The sequence below is a fragment of the Tetrao urogallus genome, assembly GCF_951394365.1.
Source record: "Tetrao urogallus genome assembly, chromosome: 3".
NCBI lineage: Eukaryota > Metazoa > Chordata > Aves > Galliformes > Phasianidae > Tetrao > Tetrao urogallus.
Genome location: NC_136815.1, coordinates 40,890,112 through 40,913,504, shown reverse-complemented (window position 1 = coordinate 40,913,504; position 23,393 = coordinate 40,890,112). Strand labels below are relative to the sequence as shown.

Genomic DNA, 23,393 nt, shown 5'->3' with positions numbered 1-23,393 from the left:
AGTAACACTTGATCATCTTCATAAATGTAGAAACAAGCCTGTGTTAACGAGGTGAAACATACCTCAAGAAAGGATCTCACTTAAAAGCTGAGGTATCAAAATATCAAAACATATGCACTTTTAAGAGAGGCTAGAGTAAGGTTGAAAGTGCATCTTTCTTTGAGTCTAGCTCCATTTTTCTTCTGTGCCTCAGCACAAACAATGCCGGAAATTCATGTTGAAAGGAAGAATTCTAAATGGCGTGAGAGTGTTTTCTTTTTTGCTATGCCAGATTTAATGAGCACGTGGAAAATTCAGTGCAGCTTGGGTCAAATGTGGCTCTTATAAAAGCAGAGAGAATTTCAAGGAAATCCATTAAGCAGCATGTATTTGCATTAAATGATGTTGGACCCCTTGAGTTATTTGCATCTCTTCTCACATGGTCTTCTGCAGCCACAGTGCATTGGTGACATCTGAGCACGGAGGCCAACCGAACACCCAGCAGATTTTTGCAAGCCAGGATTAGATGAGATACTTTTCCCTCCATCCATGAAATGCTTCGCAGCTGCAACTAGTGGTCAGGTCAGCCTGCTGTCATTGCACTGCCTGAACAAAAGGAACATAGAGCAGGAGGTTGCAGTAGCTTTCTGCACACTTTACACTGTTCTGTGTTTCAGACTGCTTAGAGATCAGACCATCACCTGGCCACTTTCTCAGCTACTGTGGCTTTAGCTTAACTTTGTACTCCACATTTTTTCTTCTATTCCTCACTTATGTGCTGGTTAATCTAATGTGCTGATCCTCTTTTTCTTTAGGAAGAAGAATTGAAACAGGCAGTAAGTTGCCTACTTATTGGAGACCTCACTAACTCCTGAATGTGATTGTGTTCTTGTGATTTATTTTACTGATTTATTTTACTTCCTCTGCTTGAAATGTGTGCATATTCTTTTGACCAAAATTAATATCTTGCATTTCTTTCACACATTATTTTCAAGTATGTTGGAGCGATTTTCATAATCAAACCCCTTAGAATGTGAGTCATGACTACAAGGAGTCTTGATCTTTTTCTCACTCTTCTAAATAAGGACATTTATTTTATATAAAAAACAGGATGTGAAAGCGACCTTGCACATGAATTAAAGAACACTTCCACCACAGAAAATGTTTTGAAAATGTAATGATAACTTTAGGACTGTGAGAAAAATGTAACTGATTTTACATTAGAACAATGAATTTGAAATTCATTCAAAGCTAATTGAATTCATTTGAAATTCAATTGAAAACTAATTGTTTTCTGTAAGCTAAGTTTGAAAGGGCAGTTTTAAACTTTAGATGATTTCATTGGTTTGGAGCTTTTTAGTATTGAAAAATATTTGGAAATAGTCTTGGAAGAATATTAGGCTGAAAAACACCCTTTTCAGACAGCAGTCTGATTTATAAGTCCAATAAAGAAGTGTTGCATTTTGACAAAGCACATTTCCTCCAGGTTTCATCAGCAGAAATACGGTTAAAAGTCTGAAGTTTTCTGTCTGTGATACAACATGCTGAGTTCATAGGCAATACTTATCATATAGCTAGTGTTTTGCGTTTTGGCTAATTTTTATAAAGCATCAATCTGTGGCACCCAAAAATAAAATCTGACCAAATACTGATCTTTAAAGCCCCCCCATCCCAAGCCATCTTATGAAATATCACCTCTGTTTAAGAGCCATCAATAAGTTCTGCGTAACAGTGTTAAAAGGATCTTCCATTCACAAAAGAGAGGCTCCCAACATGAAGAGTTTCCCTATCATATAGAATGTTCACTGGACAGTGTAAGTGGAAGCTCATTTTTGGGCTATTACAAGATATGAGTTTTTCTTCACGGAGTAATAGCCATGCTGAATATGAGGTGATGGTGCTCAGGAATTACTCTGAGTTTCCATGCCATTATACTCATTACACTGTGCCATTTCATGATCTGTTGAGAGAAACAAGATTAAATTAATTTCTGGATGAATTCAATTGGGATGAGCCATCTGGCAAATCATCTAACACTTATGAACTTTCTATTTCTCTGCTGCCCCTCCTTGAGAAAGGATAATGAGTTCTTCATGTCTGTGTAGCTTCTTCACCACCTGGTGAGGCTGCAGGACACTTTCACATCTGTGATCGCTGCTAGTCCCGGCAGAGGGAGCAGTGCACCAAAGATTCTGTTCTCACTCTGTGCCTTTTCTCCTAGGCATGCGTAGTGCGTAATGATGGGAAACCTTCCCCTGTCTAGCAAGGGTTAGCTTCAAATCCTTAATACATTAACTAGAGGTGGTGAATTAATTAAAACACAGATTTTCCTAAAAGGCACCAAAACAGTGACAACTGCAGCCAATTACAGCATAAAACCTGAAGTCATCTACAATTTGGTGGTCGCTGTCCTAGCTTCTTTTTCAGCATGCCCTAGACCTCAGCTGGTATGGCTGGCTACCTCGGGAGCAATTAGGTGCTACATTTCTGTGTCAAATTAGCGCTGCTGATGGTCTCTGCAGGTTTCAGGGGCTCCAGCCCATGAAAACCACATTTTGCCTGATAGCCACTAAGTAGGAATAACACTTCCATCCCACAAATTTGGGCTGAGCTGAAACTAAGTAGAATAAGCGTTTATTTCTCTTTCATCAGGCATTCCCTAACACCCACCTATTTCAGCATTGTCTTCATTACTTCTGTATGGTGTTGCCCAAATAATATAAAAATTGAAAAGTTTTTAGCTAGACAGTGAGATCCAAAAGCTTCACTCCTTTATGTTTCACAAACACTTTGTCCAGAAACTGAAAGCTTCAGATAAGAAAATACTGTTTTACATAAACACACGGTGTCAGCCATAGCTGTAAAGCAAATGCAATGCTAAGCACTGGTGTGCAGCTTTTACATTTCCCTTGTGGGAAAATTCCAGTGAAGAAGTACTGGCAGGCATCTGTTATTTTTAGTAAATAAAATGCCTATTATGAACTTCATTCCTTAAATGTGACTTGGTTATAGGAAACAAATCTCATCCCTTTTTTCTCATATTCTCTGAAAGTTCCACTGTTGGTGTTTCCCAGAACTATGACCATGGGGAGCTGAGGAAAAAGAGCAAGCAAAGGAGGGAACTGGGAACAAGAAATTCTTTAGCAGATCTGTTTGATAGAGGAGTTGAGACATTAAAGATGTAGTTCCCAGGTGCCTTGCCTGTCGTGCAGGGTGTGTGACCTCCAAGAACCTTGAAGCATCTCAAGGGTGCTTTTTACTCAGCTCCTTCTGGACCAGAGATCAGTATTGCTACTTCTATGGGGACGGCTGATTGCAGAAACAGGAGAGCATCTGGCCATTATGTATTTGACTTCTCTTTCATCTATCATTTAAATGTTCTAAAATCGATCATTAGAGAAATTTTATATATTAAATCCTTTATTCTTCCATCAGTAATGTGCTTATTCCTCATAAGCCTTGATGTCTCTCTGGTGATAATGTCTCTTAGAAGGGGGTGATAGAAATGAACAAATAGCTTAGTATTCTGATACATAATTTATGATTAGGGGCAGGAATTTATAAAAATCTCAAGGGCAATGCTGCCTTCTCTCCATTATGGACTGCCACTGTCTTTTCTTAGAATATATTTGCCAACCCTTTTCTGGGCCACTGTGGCAGCCACTACAGGAGTCAACAGAAATGGCATGGGAATACTTAAGAAATCCTTTTAAATTCTCGGAATGAACATGAGGGAAGGGAGAGACAGCACATATGTTACTTTTTGCTGTAAACTAGGGTACGTGTTATAGTCACTGTGTAAAAGTTCTCCAGCCACCTCCATCCGCCAGGATTTCAGTCGTTAAGGATGTGTGCAGCTTGGCGTGGGCTTGGACACTCATTTTTCCTTATGTGGACGTGCATTCCCAGGGGCTCTGAAACAGTCAGAGAAAAGGGCACCGTGTCTCTTGGCATCACTCACCCTGGTAAAAATTATTGTTTTGTAAAGTCTGCTTGAATTTCAACTAAGTGATACTAACGGCGAGGTGCTAACAGCATGACATTTTATATGGCTGGTGTGAAAACATGTTAGCTTCCAGTAAACAATTTAGAGGTGTATGATTTATGTGGCTTAAAATAGTTCTCTAGACCCAAATGAAAGGCCTGAGGCTTTATTATTGAGCATGTCAGCTTCCATGTGGCCGAGAGGCTGCCCAGGCCTGATGGGACTCTGTGAGGAGGTGGAGGGCCTGATGTCCTCTGTGCAGCATCACTCCCCTTCTCACAGTGCAAATCAGTTATGTTTTACCACATGTGCATGTGAACTGGGGGAAGTGAGTCAGGGCAGAGATCGGGCCTATGCTTTGGTGTTCATTAATATGGATTTTTTTTAAATTTTTTTTCTTTTAATTTAGCTGCCTGACATTTTCCCATGTTTTCAGAAAGTCAGATCTTCACTCATGTTTTCCTACTTACTATTTTTCTACACTGGAGCATTGCTGTCTGCAAACAAACAACTGACTCCAGTGCATTTCTTTTTAGCATTACACAGCCCGCCTACAAAGAGAACGATGCCTTTGAGCTGAGGACAAGGGCTCTCACGAGAACCCATTTCTGTGCTTGGTTGTTTTGCAGACCCAAGGGGCAGGCTCCCCCCGCTCCTCGCCTAGCCACACCATCAGCCGACCCATCCCGATGCCTATCAGATCTGCCTCTGCCTGCTCCACACCCACCCACACACCTCAGGACTCTCTGACTGGAGTGGGAGGAGATGTGCAGGAAGCCTTTGCACAAAGTAAGTCTCATTAGGAGCTTGTCTGAGGTACTTGGAAATTATTTGAAAGTGGCTGTTTGTGTGGTTAATGAATGACGGACTTCTAAGTTGCATGCAGTAAAACAAAACAAATATTCTTCCCTTCTGTACTCAGCACTGGTGAGGCTGCACCTCAAGTACTGCATTCAGTTTTGGTCCCCTCACTACAGGAAAGACATCGAGGCCCTGGAGTGTGTCCAGAGAAGGGCAGTGAAGCTGTGAGGAGTCTGGAACCCAGGTCTTATGGGGAGTGGCTGAGAGAACTGGGATTGTTCAGTTTGGAGAAGAGAAGGCTTAAGGGAAACCTTATTGCTCTCTACAGCGCCCTGAAAAGAGGTTGTGGCGAAGGGGATGTTGGCCTTTTCTCCCAGTTAACTGGGATAGGATGAAAAGAGAACAGCCTTACATTGTCCCAGTGGAAGTTCAGATTGGATATTAGGAAAAGTTTCTTCTCCAAAAGAGCAGTGAGGCAGTGGCACAGGCTGCCCAGGGTGGTGCAGTCACCGTCCCTGGAGGTGTTCATGAACCATGTGGATGTGACACTGAGGGATGTGGTTGGGGTGGGTGGCTGATGGTTGGACTAGATGATCTTAGAGTTCTTTTCCAACCTCAGTGAATGAGACTATGATTCTATGAATCCACAGTTGTGTTTCACTGTCAAATATTGACTTTGTCAGCTGTCACACCTTGCTTTCCAGGCAGGCAGGTAAGCAGAAACTGGACACTATGCCATTTAATGAATTCTATTAACCAGAATAAGAAGAGTTGTCACTGACCTCAGCAAGGTATATTTTCAGTATGGTTTTTTTACATGAAGACTGCTGAAGAATATATGCTACAACCATAGAATTAGTTCAGGTAAGAAGAGCTCTGTTGGCCACACATCCTGCCCCAAGAAAGCCAGCTTCAAAGCAAAATGCAGTTGTTCAGGACTTTTATCAGCTGAGCTCCAGACAGCTCCCATCATGCATCTTCCACAGCCTCTGCTCCAGTGTTTGACATTGTCTCTTATGTAAATATTTTGTCCTTGCATCTGAGTGTCCCTTGATGCAACCTATGGCTGTTGTCCCTTGCCCTTTTGCTTTGTGCCTCTAAGAAGGTCTGACTAGACTAAACAGGAACTGAGCTGGGAAATCTCCTTTGTTTTTTTTTTAATACTGCTGTAGGCTACACTGTGTTTCTCATTTCTCATTTCTCGTTCCACTGTCTTGTCGAGTGGCAATACATCTTCAACTGTTTCGAATTTCTAAGGCCACAGGTTAAGTGATTATGTTGAATGCAAAAGCAAGCAAATAGCCCATGTGACCCAAATGAGGAAATAATTCCTTCTTTTTAAAAAATCTGCTTTATTCTAAAATATTTACATCATTGCAGTTCTTTTATTTAAACAATTCTTTTGCCCTGTTTCAGTAATATAAGTGAAATTGTAAGCGGGACTCTCTAGTTCCCCTGCTAGAGTGAATGTGTGTTTGTTCCTAAGAACCCAGTTCAGCACTCATGCAGCCCAACCCCTGCACTTCTCTGAGCACTGTCTCTCTGTATCTTACAGCAAGGTCAAATCTATAATGCAATGAAGAACTTTCTACTAAAATGCTAGTCAGTTCATATATTGAACATGTTTTATTTAGGTCTAATTCCTAATTCCAGCACACCAGGCTGATGGATATCTCATTTTCTGTGAGAAAAGAAACAGTCAAGACATATTCTCCTTTTTCTGCTGTGAAAAAAAAAAAAATTAAAAAAATGACAGAGGCAAAAATTTGGCCACTAACTCCAATGATGTTGTTAAGTAATTTCTTCCAGAGTTAAGACTGTGAGAAATAAGATAGTGGCAGCAGTAATTTATCCATAAATAACACTAATTTGCCCCAGGCAGATGTTCTTAAAGTACATAAATGTGTTTTATTCAAGAAAGAAAGCAGTAAAAAAAGTTAAGTGATCACGTTTAAAAACTGCAGCATTTGATGAATATCTAGCTTTATGTCATTGACCACATTCCCTAGGCAGAGAGGTCAAAACCACAGAACCCGAAACCAGCCACTCTGTCACATCTTGACATACTGTGTTCCATTCTGCACTGCACCAGCAGAGACCTGTGTCCATATCCTTGTCTTTTAATGCACACAAACCATGGTTAAAGCACCATTTCTCTTGCTTTTTTTTTGCTGCGGAGTTTGCCGTAGTTTATAGATACAAATCCAAGACAACTTTAGAGAGGGAGTGGATGTCTGAGTGTTCCTGTGTGTGTGAGAGAGAGATTAACCACTTTGATTTACACTCCAGGAATCATCTGCTAACAACAGTATATTTAAAAAAAAAAAAAAAAAAAAAAAAGGAATAGGAAAAAACCTTAGGGTTTGGAGTTTTTAAAAGGTATTATTTTACATTCAGCCCATTCTGAAGAATCTACAGCAATTGAATCCTGCAAGTTCCTGTGAATAAATCAGTCTGGAAGATTAGAGGTTCTGTGGGATATACTGATTATGCAGCCACAATAGGAGCTATGTTTGGGATCTGGGGGAGTGAAGCATGCGTTACCAACAGCCTGCTCCTAGGGAAGGAGTTTTTCATGCAGCTCACAAGAATCCTTCATGATTGATGATTAAGGGAATATTGCCAGGTCCAGCAGGGAAGCACTTCTAGATTCATTATTAAAAAGAGTTTAAAAGCAGCCTGGGGCTGTTAAGAGAGGCAATAGTGCTTCTTTTATTAAAAAAAAAAAAAAAAGTAAATTATGAAATATACAGAAAAATCCTTCAGCTAGAGCAGAAGCTGAGAGGAAGCAGAGAAGGAAAATCCATATAAATCTTGATGAGGTCAAGTGTGTTTCTTCAACATTTGCCGTAATTATCTGGCAAATACCTAGCAATAATGGTGTCATTAAACAGAACTGTGGGAACTTATAGAAAACACTTCATTTCTTTCCTCCTTCCCCACAGACATTTTAAATGAGTTCACGCTGGATTTAATCTTCCAGGCCTGGTCTGCTGGTGTCAGTGCACAAATGCAAGCTTGATGGCAATGAATAATCTCCACATATCTGGCATTGTGATTAAATGAAGCATGAGGGTAGGCTTCTGCTCTTGCATACAGCATGAGTAAATGAGGCCATTCTGCAGAGAACTCTTCTGCACGTGTCCCTCGTAAGGTCTTTGATACCCTGAATCATCACAATGGCAGCTTTCAGCAGGGTTAAAACTGCTTTGAACAGGAAAACATATGTCTTGTGAAGAATATTAACACTGTTTTGTCTGTCTCTTGCTTCAGGTGCAAGACGAAACTTAAGAAATGATTTGCTGGTAGCAGCAGATTCAATCACCAACACAATGTCGTCTTTGGTAAAAGAACTAAATTCTGGTGAGTGAGGCTGAAGAGGGTGGATAGTCAACACATTATTTTGTATATATTTATAAAAAATTAGAGCTAGGAGCATATAAACCAATAAAGAAAGCAGTACAGAAGTTTCAAAGGTAGTTTCAAAGGTTTTTTTGCTTATAGAAAAAGAAGTCTCCAAATAACAGCTTTAGAATTCAGGGGTTTTGAAAGCCGTGGTTGTAAACACACAGCTGAATGCAATGAAAATTCATGGAGAAGTTTGGCCCTTGTTTCTTAGGGAAATGACCTTTTCAGGGAATTGTTGTACCTGAGAGGAAACTTTATCAGTGGCTGTGAAAGCACCCTGATTGATGGCAACTTTCCATTCCATAAAGAGAAGTTTGCATTTAGAGAGATGACTGGGGTGGCACTGAAGAGAGATTTCAGTCTTTGGAAATTTCATTCAATATAGAATGTATAGGAACTTCTGTAAAATGCAGTATGTAGTGTACTCATAAAAATATCCTACCTAATAAGCCAAATAAGCAAAAGCTTCACTATCCTGTCCCACCACAAGATGAAGACCATTAAGTCTACAGAAACATATTCTACTATATTCTACTGCATTCAATATGATGAGATGACCACCCTAAGCTGGAGAGACAGAGAAAGGTTTAGAGAAGTAGACTGGAAGTAGCCTTGATCTTGTGAAAGTTAAATGGAAATATCTGTCAAATTTGGTTTCACAGAAGTGGGCAGTGAGACAGAAAGCAACGTGGATTCTGAATTTGGACGGACTCATTTTGATGACCTTGTTCCATCTCCAACATCTGAGAAGGCTTTCCTTGCACAGATCCATGCCCGGAAGCCAGGGTACATCCACAGTGCTGCTGCCACTGGATCCATGCGCAGTGACATGTGGGTACCTGCTCAATTCACCTTTGTTCTCTCACTCTTTTTCTGCTGAAGACAATGCAGCATATTTTCTCACCCTCTCAATTATTTGAATACTCAAAAAAGCCTAAATCCAAATGAGGACAGCTTTATGAATAGACAGTAGTAAGTTATTGCTTTCAAGTACACTTGAAAGGCCAGAGCTTAGGATGCCTTCAGGTGTGAGCTATCTCCTGTCAACTCTAGGACACTCAGATAGTGTGGAGACTGTGGGACAGCTGTGTCCCTTAATCATATATGCTCTGCAGTCCTGATCCCTGCTTATCGAGACCTAAGAGCCTATTGGAGCACAATGACAAAAGAAATTGGTTTTTTTTCTGGGGAAGACAGAATGCTTTTTTATTGACCAACTAAATTGATCAACAAACTAATTTATTTTTAGAACCAGAATCTTATCAATAGGCATCTTTCCAGTTATTTTTAGTTCAACCTCTTCCTCTTTGTTTTACTCTCAAAGCAATTACTGAGGACTGATTTCCATATCCCCAAAACACCTTCAGCTGAATATGCCCTTTGGTCTACTTCATCAATACAAGACCACTGGAGAGGGCAAACAACAGCAATGTTTTCCACTTCCAGGACATTATTATTAACTGGTGGTGCATGTGGCTGGAGCAAAGGTATCCTGCTGTCCTCAAACTTTACAATAAAGGGAGGTTGTATTCATTTTGAGTGTCATTCATCTCAGGAGCTTGTTTATGAATAATTGTCTTTAGGGTTACAGAAGACGGAGATCCTTTTGTCAGAGCAGATGATGAAAATTATGAGAATGATTCTGTCCGCCAGCTGGAGAATGAACTGAAGATGGAAGAGTACCTGAAGCAGAAGCTACAGGATGAGGCATACCAGGTGGGAAAAGGAGCTGACCATACCTCTCCATAAACAAGAAATAATTATATACCAGAGCTTCCCAGAGCCCTTCTTATCCTGTCCTGGGCCCTAGGGTGGTGTAATCTCTTCTCAGTTACTAGAACAGCCACGTTCAAAGAATCACAGAGTTGCAGGGCTTAGAAGGGACCTCCGGAGACCATCATGTTCAACCCCCTGCTAATGCAGGTTCCCTACAGTAGGTTGCACAGGTAGGCATCCAGATGGATCTCAAACATCTCCAAAGGAGACTCCACAACCATTCTGGGCAGCCTGTTCCTGTGCTCTGTCACCCTCATTGTAAAAAAGTTCTTCCACACATTTGTGTGGAACTTCATGTGTTCCAATTCTTGACCATTGCTCCGTGTTGCATTACTACACACCACTGAAAGGAGTCTGTCCTCATCCAGATAACTCCCACACTTTAGATATTTATAAACATTGATCAGATTCCCTGTCTTCTGTTCTCTAGGCTAAGTAGACTCAGGTCTCTCAGCCTTTCCAAAAACTACAAAATTCTGAAAACTGCTGCTGTTCTCTCCTGTAGGCATGTGTGCATCTAGCTTCTGTGCATGCTCAGAAGGACCACACCTGAGGCACACAGCAGTAGCCCTTATCCTTACCAAGGCCCTCAGGTGGGCCAGAATTACCTCTCAGCTTGTTCTCTGCCAGTTTTCCCTACGTCGCTTAGACCTCCACACTCCATACCACAGAGGCTGGTTCATGGTATTATGCCAAGCTCTTGTTATATTTAGATTTTGTTTTCCTCCAGTAGTTGAAAACATTCGTAATGGTTTCTCCACTGTGAACTGAAGCTTAAATACAGTCTGTGTGTCATTGTCATTTTCAGAATCTGGAAGGGAGGGAGAGGGTCTGGAATGAATTATATCCTAGAGAACCAAGTATTCAACAAGCATCTAGTATAGTGGAGCCTGGGGACTTGTCATTAAATACCCCCTGAGGAAGCTTTCAAAGGGCGTTTGTTTGAGAATCCAAGAAAAGCTAATTTGACAGAGGGGCCTGGAATTCCGTAGATATCCTGTCCTGCCTGTGCAGCAGTCTCCACTTCTACCTGCTGTAATAAACTATCACAACTTTTTAAGTTATTCTGATTTGGATTATACTAATATAAAACTCATATCTTGTAATAATGATAGTAGTAATGTTTCCATTAGGGCATGCCCAATTCAGTTACTAAGGAGCGGGTTTAAAGCAAGCAAGAATAAGTATTTTCCCATATGGTGGTCAATTAAAATTTGGATCTCACCTATAGAGTGTAACAGAGACCAGAAATATAAGTGTTAAAAAAAAAAAAAAAAAAGGATTTAGCTGATACAGAGAGACCAACTGTACAGAAATCAGATTCAAAAGCACTTTCTAGATGGGAGATGTGCTGGTAGATTTTCTGCTTTCTGATGGTCACTTTGGATACAAGATTCTGGGACTCACATGCTCTTGGTCTAATAAAAAATGGCAGTTCTTGTAGTTGCCTCTTCTGCAAAGCTGCTAGAATTAATTATTCTTAAAAAGTTCATTGTCTCATATCAAAATTGCAGGTAATTTTGAGGTTGATGAGCATCTTTTGGGGGCTTGTTTACCTCAGTCTGCTACAGGCTCATGGTAACTTGCCAAAACTCGTTTAGTTGCAAAGGTTGCTAAGGACATGGTAGCAGCAGCAGCAGTACTGTTATGGGATATATATGCTAAGGCAACAGTGGATGATACGGGTTTGTTTTTTTGTCATGTTTTTGTTTTAATCCAAGGTAGGAAATTAGGCCAATATGACTGATATTTGATTACACTATGGAAGTACAATATACAGTAACAGTGTTACATGACATATAAGTTACATTTTGTATATGCACAAAACTGAATACACGAGTATAATGCAAAATAAGAGTATTCCTTGTGTAGTAGGAGTTGCAACTGTTGCTAAATAGACCTGGATGTTACTCTTGCTTCAGTCAAAAATAGTTTTTCTACTGTCTTTCAACAACACTGACAGAAGGGGAGGAGATCTCCTTGATGATGTCAAAATAAAACTCCTCTTGAGTATAGGTGAGCCAAGACTACACCAAGATGAACAGAAATGTGTTCACTGAGGCAATAGAAAATCCTTACTCTAGACATGTTCCATTTAAGAAAATTTTTCCAGAAGAAATTTCATACTGTACTCCACTGTCTATCAGGTTGTCAGCTGCTATCAGGCAATTATTTGATAGCAGTAACTTATAAGTAGAAACTATTTTTAGTTGATAACCACAGGTCCGAAGGATGCAGTGTGTATGAGAAATCCTTTCTACAATATTTGATGCCCTTTCGATTATGTAACATGTTTAAGCAAGCAAAATTGTGTATGAAGTTAGTAGCAACCACTAGAATGACTGGGAGGTGGTTGAATAATATCACATACTGCTCCTGAGACATGCGCTTTTGCTTTGGCTTGCTCTCTGTGCTTCGCAGTTAATTTGTGGTATTTTGTTATGCTATTCCTTTTTCCGCTGTTGTCACTGGTACTTCCTTAAGACAAAGCCATGGCTTGCTTTCCACTTGTAAAAATAAAAGAAAGCTGGAAAATTATTGTTTTAGGGTATCCTATGGAACAGTGGTCAGGTGAACTATTCTCCTTGTGCATCCAGCCGTTGAAATTTATTGCAGGCTATTTTACTGTTTGTACTCATGTGTACACTGAATTAATCTGAATAGCAAAAAAATAACTGGTGGCTGCAGCTGTCATAATGCAATTGTCAGCTGAGATAATCTGCAAGGGAGAACTCCTACTGAGGTTACAGAATGGTAACCTCGGTAACAATATGGCAACTGTTCTTACTTTATTAAATATCTCACTTTTTGTAAAAGCGGCACATTTAGAAAAACGTGTAGATGTAGCCTTGCATGGAAAACGGTTGGTCAAAACCCACTCTTGTTATTTTGTGTCACCTTGTCTTCAAGCAACATTTTCAAGCAAAACTCAAAATTAGTAAAGTGAGCAGAACACTCAGGATGCACAAGGGAATCTGGAGCAGGGAACCTCAAAGGAGGCTTCTTTCTCTCTTTTTCCGAAGCATGTTGTAAATAACAACTATTTGTACCAGAAAAATCACATTTAGTGCACAAGTGTAAGTGCTAACAGTGCTGATGCTCCCACATCTGTTAGCAGTCGTGTTCTTGTTAAAGTCTTTTGCTGAATGTGTTGTGTAAGGCACTTTTCATTGGGTTTGTTTTCCAAGTCTGTAATTACAGTCTTTATTTCTAGGCTTGTGCATGGCTTTCTTCAGAATAATACACTACCTGGCTGCTCACTGGCTTAATTTGTCATGTTCTTGTTTTCTATCCTTTGTTATGCAGGTCAGTTTGCAAAGTTGAGTGCAATATCCTTCTCTCTCTCCTCTCAAGTAAGTATCATTATAATTTAGAAGAATGTTTGGAATGAATCCTCCTAACATATTTTAGTTGCAGAACACCTTGTATACTACTGAGTGTATATGATAATGCTGTTTCTTTCTTCTTTTAACTTGTATTAGAATGCCTAGGAATGTCACCGAATCATTTCTAATAACTCATTTGAAATATGGTCGTGGAATCAAAGACTCACGTTACACCATCACACTTTTCATCTTTTCCATTTGTTGGCCACAGAAGTGAGAATGCAGAGTTTTCATCTCTGGGGATGATGACAAGTATACTAGCCAGTGCAGAGAAAGTATATACAGAAGATAACAAATCAGAGTACATTTCAGGAGACCTGAGTTTAACTCTTACAAAGGTTGAGTCTTCCTAGTATAACCAAAATAAATCATTTCTGGCAAAACCAGAACATCTGCTGTAGCGTGGGAAACAGGAGTTAGGCAAACATCAAAGAAAGCAATCCACCAGCTGCTTAACTGTAGAGGTGTCTTCAGATGCGTTGTGGAGGTTTAAAGTGCTCTGATACAAAGTGCAAGGTACCCACGTACTAGCTAAAGTCTGGCAATTCAGAGATAAAGCAGGATAGTTTAAAAGTTCCCTGTTGGCCCGTTTTCAGGTCATGTTCTTCACACGTCAGCCTCACTGAGTTTAATGCCAAATTCAGCAGTTGTGTTTTTACTTGGAAACTCAGACAAAGACTATTTTTACGAAGGAGCCTGTTATTCTGAACATTTCCCTGGGAAATGGGAGACTGCAGGCTTACTTCTTGCCTCATCTGAAGCTGTGGTCTGCTTTTCTGACTTCCAAGGAAAAGTGCAGTCCCCTGCAGTGAGAGGTCCCCTATCGGTCGGTAGTGGGAGCAGGGTGACATTCAGATCAGCAAAACCAGCAGGCTGCACTGTGCCAGCTACAGCAGGAATTCATCTTGTTGCGTTTTGGTTGCTGTGTTTTATGCTGGAGCTGCCAGAATTTCAGGAAAGGCTGAAACTCTTCTTCTTTAGATGGCAGTTTTGATAGCAGAATTTGACCCTACTTCAAGAGTTTTACAAGTTCTGGTGGTACTATGATCTGAATGTGAAACTGTGGGCCTTGGTAAAGCAGCCACCAGTCTTGAGTGTTAAAAGTCGTTAGGTATTTCTGAAGCATCTGTCTCAGTGTTTCTAACAGCTAAAGCAAAATAAATGAATGTGAAAAACAAACAGCAATACCCAGAGTACTATAAACACCAAATAACTGCATGTAAAATTTTCTCCTAATGTTGCCCCTCAGGTTACATTCATTTTTTTGGTAGTCCAGTAAAAAATGTGAGCTGAGTAGAGTTTCCTAAGCACAGACAGACAGAAAAGCAAGTTTTCTTCTTTTATTTTGTTGCACTTGCCAGTTACAGATCATGTTGCTTGAAAAGAGAAATAGGTCTTTCAGAAATAATGTACATATAAACTGTGTGTGTAACGGAAATGTTATATATAGCTGGGTTTAATTGCAATTATGAATAGCTGACTTTTGTATCGTGCACATTTTATTCAGTAGCAGTATTTCGTAGTTATGGAAAAATAATTGTTCATACCAGATAGAATGTCTGAAATGCCTATGCTGTTTGTGTTGGGCTCTTACTTGAAGTTTACAAATTGCATCAAGACTATTACTTCAAAGATTGTATTGTTCAATCAATAATGACACAGTCAATAGTGTATTGCCTGTATGTGTGAGACAGAAAGCCAACTGGGAGGGGACCATGTCAATTTATTATAGCATCATATGAGTGACATTGCCACTGATGGCCAGCCATGGCTTCTATTCATTTCTTTATTTATCAGTCATGGATAAGCAATGTTGATGTCAATTGATAAAGGCTTTTTGTGCTCTATTTGCATTTGATTTTTTAAGAGTGCTAATGTTCAATTCTCCAGAATTGATTTTGAAAAAGCATATAGTACTATAATAAGTATAATCTAGTATAATAAGATCCCAAGAGATAAGTGGTTCGGGTAATACATAAAATATAATTTAATCATGTTTTTGAGATCATTTTGTATGTTAAATGCACTTGAATAGCACTTGGTTTGTTCTTAATAGAATAGCAGAATGAATTTAAGCTTGTCCTGAGCCAGCACTAGGCAGGTCTCAAAATGCAACTTCGACATTATTTTACCCGCTCAGGTGACTAGGGTTGACATTTTCCATTGTAGAGGTGATTGAATGGTTAGTATGGAAACAGGCAGAAATGTCTCAAATATAAAACCCCCACACTGTCTTGACTTTTTGCTAAGAAGACATTGCTAAAGAATAATTATTTATTCAACTTCACTGTTTTTCCAGGACAGGAAAATTCTTTGTGAGTAGCACTATTAAATTTTTCTCACCTTTTCCCTTTTTTCCAACTCTGTTCTCATGTTTATCAGCAGTGATTATAAATATTGCTGAACACCGGTTGAGAAAACCCATGGGTCTTGGGAGATAGTGTGTCAGTTCAGCCTGCCTGTTGCTCACCAGAGAAGGGTTGCTGGTTAAGCCAAGGGACACAGTGTGATAGATTATTTGTTTAAGTGCTATGGAAGCATAACAGCTTTGTATCTTTTTTTTCAGGGCAAGATGTAAGATTTGAGAGCAAACCTGCATTTCACAGGCCATTGACATTTTCAGCCCTTTGATATAGATCTGGCCATTTACTGTTTGGGAAAGATGAAATGAAGGACCTGTAGCCCAAGGTCCAAGTTAGGTTACTGGCTCACAATTAATGGATGTCCAGTTTTCACATTTGCTGTGCCCACTGCCTGAGCTTTTCACCACATTTCCCAGCCGTGCCCTGACCTGTTTTCAGCTGCAGGGTCCCAAACACTGCCAGTCAGAGCTGACTGATTGCTTCTAGTGATTGGCAACCCTGCCCATGGCAGGGGATTTGAAACTAGGTGATCTTTAAGGTCTCTTCCAACTCAAGCCATTCTGTGGTTCTGTGATTTAAAGCTCATGCATTAGGGCTCATTCCTAGCGTGGGCTTCAAGCCAGAAGCTCAGGAGCTCATGGAGGTGCAAGTGTTCTGTTTGGTTGGGCCCTCTGGAGGCTCAGTTCCAGCATGAGCTCCTATCAGGCGTGACTTTGTCTATCAAAAACTTGAAGACCTCCCTGGGTGGGGATTTCATCATCTCTCAGGGCATCCTGTGCCAGTGCAGCATCTCCCTCCTCATGATTACCCCAAAATCCAACCAAACCACCCGAAATGCAATTTGTCTTTGTGTATACTCTATCACTATCAAGGGGATTTTGGCTTTGTTATCATGTAACTACCCTTCAGACAGATGCTAACCAAACCTCCCTTTCTGCCCCTTCCTAGGGATAAGCAAGCCCAGTTTCTTCAGTCCTGTCTTCATAAGTCAGTGATGCAGTGATGAAGATGCAGATTACAAACCCTGGGTGAACTGATCACATCAATAAGGCATAATCCACTAGCGAAACCATTTGATTTGGTGTCTCTTTTTTTTTTTTGGTTTGATTTTTTTCTTACTGAAGAAATGCATTAAAAACAGCATTATGTGATCCGTCCCACTTGAAAATAACAGGAGGCTGGCAGCACAGCACTTCTAAAACTGTCTGCTACTTTGTGAGCTATATTTTGTGTCTCCTCTTTATTTTTTCTTCTTAAATCCTCCTCTTCTTAGCATGTAGGTGTAGAAAAGCTGCAAGAAGACTGTGACCAAGTTAACTGTGAAGAAGCAACTTCAGTTCTTTTAATTTAGTTTTAAGATCACACAAGTGGCAGGGATGTTTCTTGAAAATCTCTGAATGATATGTAGCAGTTAAGAACTTGAGGATTCGGTTATAAAAAAGACTGAGAAACAGTTTTATAATATGACAAATTGGAATTAATTCTGGCATATCCAAAATGCTGCCATGAAATTAGAGTTGTGAGGTTCATCAGTGCTCATTTTTACTTTTATGGGAGCCTCTCTATCACAATGCTGGATGTGAAACAGAGAGAAGTCATGAAAGAATGTAAAAAACCCTCTACTCACTCAAAAAGTAGTTTATCCAGAAAATTAGAAATAAAACCAGCTTCTCGTCAGTACTATCAATGCATCTTCATGCATCCAACGTTCCACAAGCCATTCCTGCTTTGCACTTATGGTTATAATGATTCCATCACGAAGTATGAAATGTACCTATATTTACATAACTTTTACATTCATTCAATAAAAATTAGTCTCACACAGCTGAGAACTGACCTATGCCATGGCTTTTGGTTGTGTTTTTTGGCTGTTAGTGTAAAGACCAAAATGTTCATTTATGAAGCTTTCCAAATTAGTTTGCACAATTAGGTGGTGCAGATGCATGCCTGATTTTTAAAAACAGTTGCTTAAAATACACGTCAGAAATTCTTTGTGAACCCCTCATTAGACTTGCAATGCAGGTTTCCTTTTCATTCATCAACAGAATGTTAATGTTAGGTCTTTTGTAACTGCCTGACACACAGAGATACTAAATTAAGATCATCATACCATTTGACACGCTTAGATATTGAGGAATCGGGTGGAAGCATTTGTGCTTGAATAATTAATACAATCAAATGGTGCCAGGAAGAAGAAGTAAGCTAAACTACCTGACCTTTCTTGATTCATCAGATTTCATTTAATCCTTCTTTGCTGAAGCCATTTGCATTTCCTCTCTCATCTGGTAGACCAGCTTTATTCCTGAACTGAGTAGAAAAGAATTCATGTCAGTAGGGTTTGGTCTTTTATGCTGTTACTATCAGATCTCATGCAGTGTGAACTGGTGCTCTGAGACAGATCAAGAGAAAAAGGATGAGCTCCTTATTTCTGAAAAGGGATGAGAATACAGTGCCTTTAGAGTAGATATGCCAAAAGAAAATGGTTGCAGGTCCTGATGTAGTTCAGGGGGAGCCAGGTTGCCTATTAAGCATTTTTCATTATCAGCTGAATAAGATGTTTAGTTGTTCTTCAGGACACAACAGAAGAATGAACTGGTGTGCCAGTGAACTGGGATGTTTATGATGTGTTGCTCCCAGAATTGCCCTCCAAGTAACTGCATTTCTTCTTAGACATAGTAAAATATACCCAAGCCTAAATGAGGGTAGGACATTTTTACAAATGGAGGCTTGTGGTGGGAACTGGCAAGTGGCTGTTAATGGAGTGGCTCAGGACCCTGTGCTTAAGGGGAATAATCCATGGTTTGGCTGCCAGTAGTCTAGCTGCAGAGAAAGCTGTAAGAGTAAAAAGGGAGGGGAAATGAAAAATCTGCAAATCTGTGTTAATGTCAGTTACCTCTGTATCCTACATGTAAAGCAGTCTTCTCACCGTGGTAAGAAAAAGAGGCTCAGGAGAGACCTTATCGCTCTCTGCAATGACCTGAAAGGAGGTTATGGTGAGGTGGGGTCGGCCTCTTCTCCCAGTTAACTGCAGTAGGATGAGAGGGAATGTCTTTAAGTTGTCCCACTGGAGGTTCAAGTTGGATGTTAGGAATGATTCTTCTCCAAAAGAGCAGTCAGGCAGTGGCACAGGCCGCCCAGGGAGGTGTTAGTGTGGATGTGGCACTGGGGGGCATGGGTTAGTTGATATGGGGGGCATGGGCTTGTGGGTGGACTAGGAGATGTTGGTGGCCTTTCCTAACCTTAATGACTCTAGGATCGATTCTATGACTCACCTGGGCACAATTACTTTTTCTTTTTGATTGTTTCAGGCATAGCCACAAGAGTTGGCCAGCTCCTCCCTTTCTCTGTCAAGCAGCCTGCTCTCATTCCATTGTGGGTGTGCTTGTGTGGCTGTGTACACACATGCAGTGTCTTCCACTGGCTCTTTTCTAAAAAGTTTCCCTCAACATTTCTCACCAGGCAAGCTGCAGCCAGACAGACAACGAGAGCTACGTAAGAACTGATGATGAGGAGAGCTGCTTTCGGACAGATGATGAGGAAAGCTTAGCTGCAAACTTCACAGAAGAATGGAACCAAGAGGTGCAGCGTCTCTTGACAAAAAAATCACATAACTAAGTTCTGAGGACTGTAGCACAGTACTTTTGTTCTAAGAGTTGTAGTTTGTAGATGTGTGTTTTGACAAAAGACTTTCGTTTAAAGCTAACTTACATTAGCTACATCTTCTGTAACATGGCTCATTACCAGTGAAGAATACAGACTGAAGTGCATACTGCTGTTACAAAGGATGGCAGTATTAATAACTCACATAAACCCTTTGCACATGATATTGAACCTGTTCAGTTTACAATGACAGTACTGTTTATAGATAGAAATTTGATTTCTGAATACTTTGAGATTTTAGTAGATTGGTTTACTATACACTGTACATTTTTTTCCACAGAAGAAATAAAAAGCGATTATGCATTAACACTGAATGATTATACTCCTGAGTGTATATATCTAGTAGCCCAAAAATCAAAGTACCGGATTTATATTTGCGATTTGTTTGCGAGTCTTTAAATTAAGACTTACACAAAATGTACTAAAACAATAATAATAATATAATTAATAATAACAATTTTAAAAATCTCTAATTTAGGGCTAATGTGTAACTTAGGAATGTTTCTTTCAGAATAATCTAACAAATCAGCCATAGAAGTTAGTGTAAATATTTTTTTTCCAAATAGATATCATATACAAAAGGTGACATTCAAATGATATAGAATCTAGTTTTTAAATCAGCACAGATCTTCTTAAAACTGTGAACTATGTTTTGAAATACTCGTTACTAAAGCTGTTTATAAACCACAGGTGCCATAAGATCCCTGAACTGACTGATGTTATGTATAATCTTCCACGGTATTGTTTCATTGATGTTTTAGCTTTAGTAAGCATGTGTTCAACAAATCGTCTCTTTCCATTCCTCTGCCCCTCCGTCTCACCCACTCCATTATGTTATTTTTGAGGCCTTCAGCTTTAAATGTACAGGCTTAAAGTGCGCTTGCAACTGTTCTCTTTTGATTTCCGAATGTGTATTGCCTTAGCCAGCCACCAGATGTTCTGCATGCACTCTTGGAAATGTGTGGTGAGACTCTTTCAGAGCTGGATGGAGAATTAGCTATCAGTGAAAAGCACAAGAGAAGCGGTGGGTTTTCTCGAAAGGATGGGCATACAGTTACAGAATTGGAGCTTTGTGCATTTTTGTAACTCAAGTGTAAAGGTATTTCAGGAGAAAGGGGACATATCCTGCTGTTTGGGATTAGGAAGTGAGACTGCTAGCTAAGAACTGTTTGCTCACTGTTACTGCAAACCGAGGGACAGTTCTGAGCAGGGATGGACGCAAAATAGCTGGAATGTCCCCCGCACAGCGTATTGCTTGGAAATAAAGCTTACACCTGTATGGCAGATCACATACCATGGCTAGTTCTAGAGCCACGTCTCTGGAGCCAGCCCATGGACAGCTAGACCAGAAGCAGGACGGCCGTGTCAACACAAGGCAGTGCATTGGATATACAGCCCAGTGGAGAAGCGCAGTGCATTAGCCTGGGGCGACCTCTGGGCAGATGTAATTTTACTGCACCGATGCGACATTGCTGCTTCCAAAGTGATGCCGTCCAGCAGCCCTGATAACAGTAGCGTTTCATACAGGTATTTCACACCAGCACAGTTTGCCTACAGCAGGTGGTCAGTTACCGATGTGGAGCAGGTGAACATGGTTTGTCTGTCCTCTCTTTTGTGGTTACGTGGATGTGCGCTGCCATATTTACTTGAGATTGCTGTGTAGCTCAACTCTGTTCACTTGATGCTTGCATGCACTCTCCAGGCTTATGGCTGTTTCCCTGGGCACAGTGTGTTAGGGGATGAGTATCTGTATGAAAGAGCTGCTGCCATTTTTCACTTTCATATCGCATTATTGCTTATGCAGATCTTTTATCCATACCTCCTTGCGTATCTGGGCTTGGTCTCAGACATCCAAACAGGTTCTGAGGTATCCAGATACCCTCATGTAAACTTTTCACTTCTGCAGCCACAGGTCCTTTCCCTGGGATATGTACCGGCCTGGCAAGGCTGGCCCCATATTCTGATGCCCCTCCTCCAGCCTCCTCTCAGGAATGGGTGAGCCTCCACTAGTGCCTAGCACTCCACATTTAGAGCTACTCCAGAGAAACTGTAGATGTTGCTGTCAGCTCAGGATTCCAGTCGAACATTTCCTGAACAGAGACAGAACAAACAAGTTGGAACACAGCTACGTGCGATGGCTGACTAATTCAACCCATGTCATGTTTAACTGTACCCAGAGTAGTAGCTCCCTCCCATCATCTTCATGTCTGTGTGATCATTATCACTATGCTTAAAATAGACACAATAGAATAACTCTATTGCGAGAGCTTCCAGACTAGGAGCAATGAGGGAAGCTGGCGGATCGCATGCCTCTCTGTCAGACTGGTGTCAGCAGGGCCATCCCCAGCAGAGCTCTAGGTCCCTGCCTCCCTGGAGCCCCGAGATGAAGCACCCTTCACTCAGCTCTCCAAATATCTATTTTAAGCATTTCCCAACTGTCAAGCTGGCTACATATTCACCCAGCTGGTCTTTGTCTGCTTGTTGAATATTATTTTGATGGTGGTTTGCGGTCATTAAAGCAAACAGAGTTACAGAAGAGGTCCTCGGCGGGGGCCTCTTCTTAGCTCCCAATGGCCCACCACAGCAGTCAAAAAACTGGGTGGTTTTACTGTCACTGGAGGGAACCAGTGGTTTGGATTCAGGAGACAGGGATGTGAAGATGTATAGGGTCCTCGAATGTCCAAAGCGAAGGTGGTGAATGGGTTGTCTGTAAGTAGTAATGTTAACTAAACTGCATAAAAAGGTGTGTGGCCTTTGTTGTGATATAATATGTATTTTCTTATATGCATGAGCCAAATTGTTGCATCATGATTTATCATGTGTGTCTGCCTTTACTTTCGGTCATCTTCTCCCATCTTTATTGGTTCTTGGCAATTACTGTAGATAGATTTTGTAAATATTGCAACCTCGGGTTGCTGTAATCACGTTGGTTCAATTCAGCAGACGGAGCTGTGAACAACAAGCACTCCACTGTGTCCTGAAGGCAAAGGGCATTTTTACCTTTGAACCAAAAACAAATGTATGAAGAGTTACATCTTGAGGCTACTAACTGCAAGACATTTTTAAAACTACTGTACTTGACACCACTTGAGACAGATACAGAGACACTAAAGATGTCACAATATTCATTGGTATTGTAACAGAACTGCTATTGTATGGGTTTTTTGTATTGCTGTTAAGTATTGTTTTGTGTGTGTGTGTTGGAACCTACTGGGGACATGTTATATTTTGAAGTGATTAAACTATTTAATTGTGTGTCTATATTTTGGAATGGAATTATTTCTTCATTAAAAAGATTTTTAAAAGTAATATATGGAGCATCATGTTTGTGGCTTGTTTTGGTTTCAAAAGCCCATGGAGCCCAAGGACAGGTGCCTTCTATAGTTCCCCTGTGGTGCTGCAAGCAGCCCTTTCTAACTGTCTAGTTAATTGCACCAGAGTGGGCTCCTTTAGAACAGAAGTGCTATCAGTGTATCAAAAATATCCTGTAATTCTTATCATGGAGAGAAATGTCCCGATATCTGGGAAGTGGATAAAACCCAGTCTCCTTGTTCCAAGCTGCCTGCTGTGGTAGCCTATAAATCCGTGAGGTTTATTTGCCCTAATTCCCCTGTCTGCACGGTGGTGTTCTTCAATAAAGGTGATCATTTTACATATTAAACTATTTGCCAGATAGTCTGAACTTTGCCTCCACAATCCCAGTCCAAATTCATATTCTCAGGATTTTAATATATGATGACATATTGTTGGCTCACGAGGATAACTCTGTTTTATCCATGCTTAATCTCAGTTTGCTGTATTTCTTCCTAACCCACAGTCACATGGCCTGTGGGGAACAAAGGAGCCACTGGAAACTAATTTATAGGTACGGGCTGTTTTACTGTTGCCTCTTGGTTACTCTACTTTCTGTTCCCCATGAGAAAAATAGACTTATATAGGAAGGAATAAATTGGTTTCATTTGCTAAAAGAAATGAATAAGAGAGTAAGAGTAGAATAGAACGAGAGTAGAGTAGAATAAGAAAAGAATAAGAATA

The 23,393-nt window shown here is 40.4% G+C and overlaps 1 protein-coding gene across 4 annotated transcripts in view; it reads left to right on the top strand.

Annotated features, from left to right (window-relative positions):
• The window catches only part of DTNA (dystrobrevin alpha), a gene marked incomplete at both ends in the record, with an annotated part of 95,996 nt that extends 76,683 nt beyond the window's left edge, over positions 1-19,313 (top strand). For 2 of the 4 annotated variants that reach the window (XM_079533613.1, XM_079533612.1), the window contains 6 exons: positions 795-812; positions 4,594-4,753; positions 8,039-8,128; positions 8,836-9,004; positions 9,757-9,889; positions 19,158-19,313. In XM_079533613.1, coding sequence (XP_079389739.1) covers positions 795-812; positions 4,594-4,753; positions 8,039-8,128; positions 8,836-9,004; positions 9,757-9,889; positions 19,158-19,313 — 726 coding nt within the window. Of the gene's footprint in view, positions 1-794; positions 816-4,593; positions 4,754-8,038; positions 8,129-8,835; positions 9,005-9,756; positions 9,890-19,157 lie in introns of all 4 variants that reach the window. The other 2 variants (XM_079533611.1, XM_079533614.1) reach the window with 2 other exon arrangements.
• Positions 19,314-23,393: the final 4,080 nt, after the last annotated feature.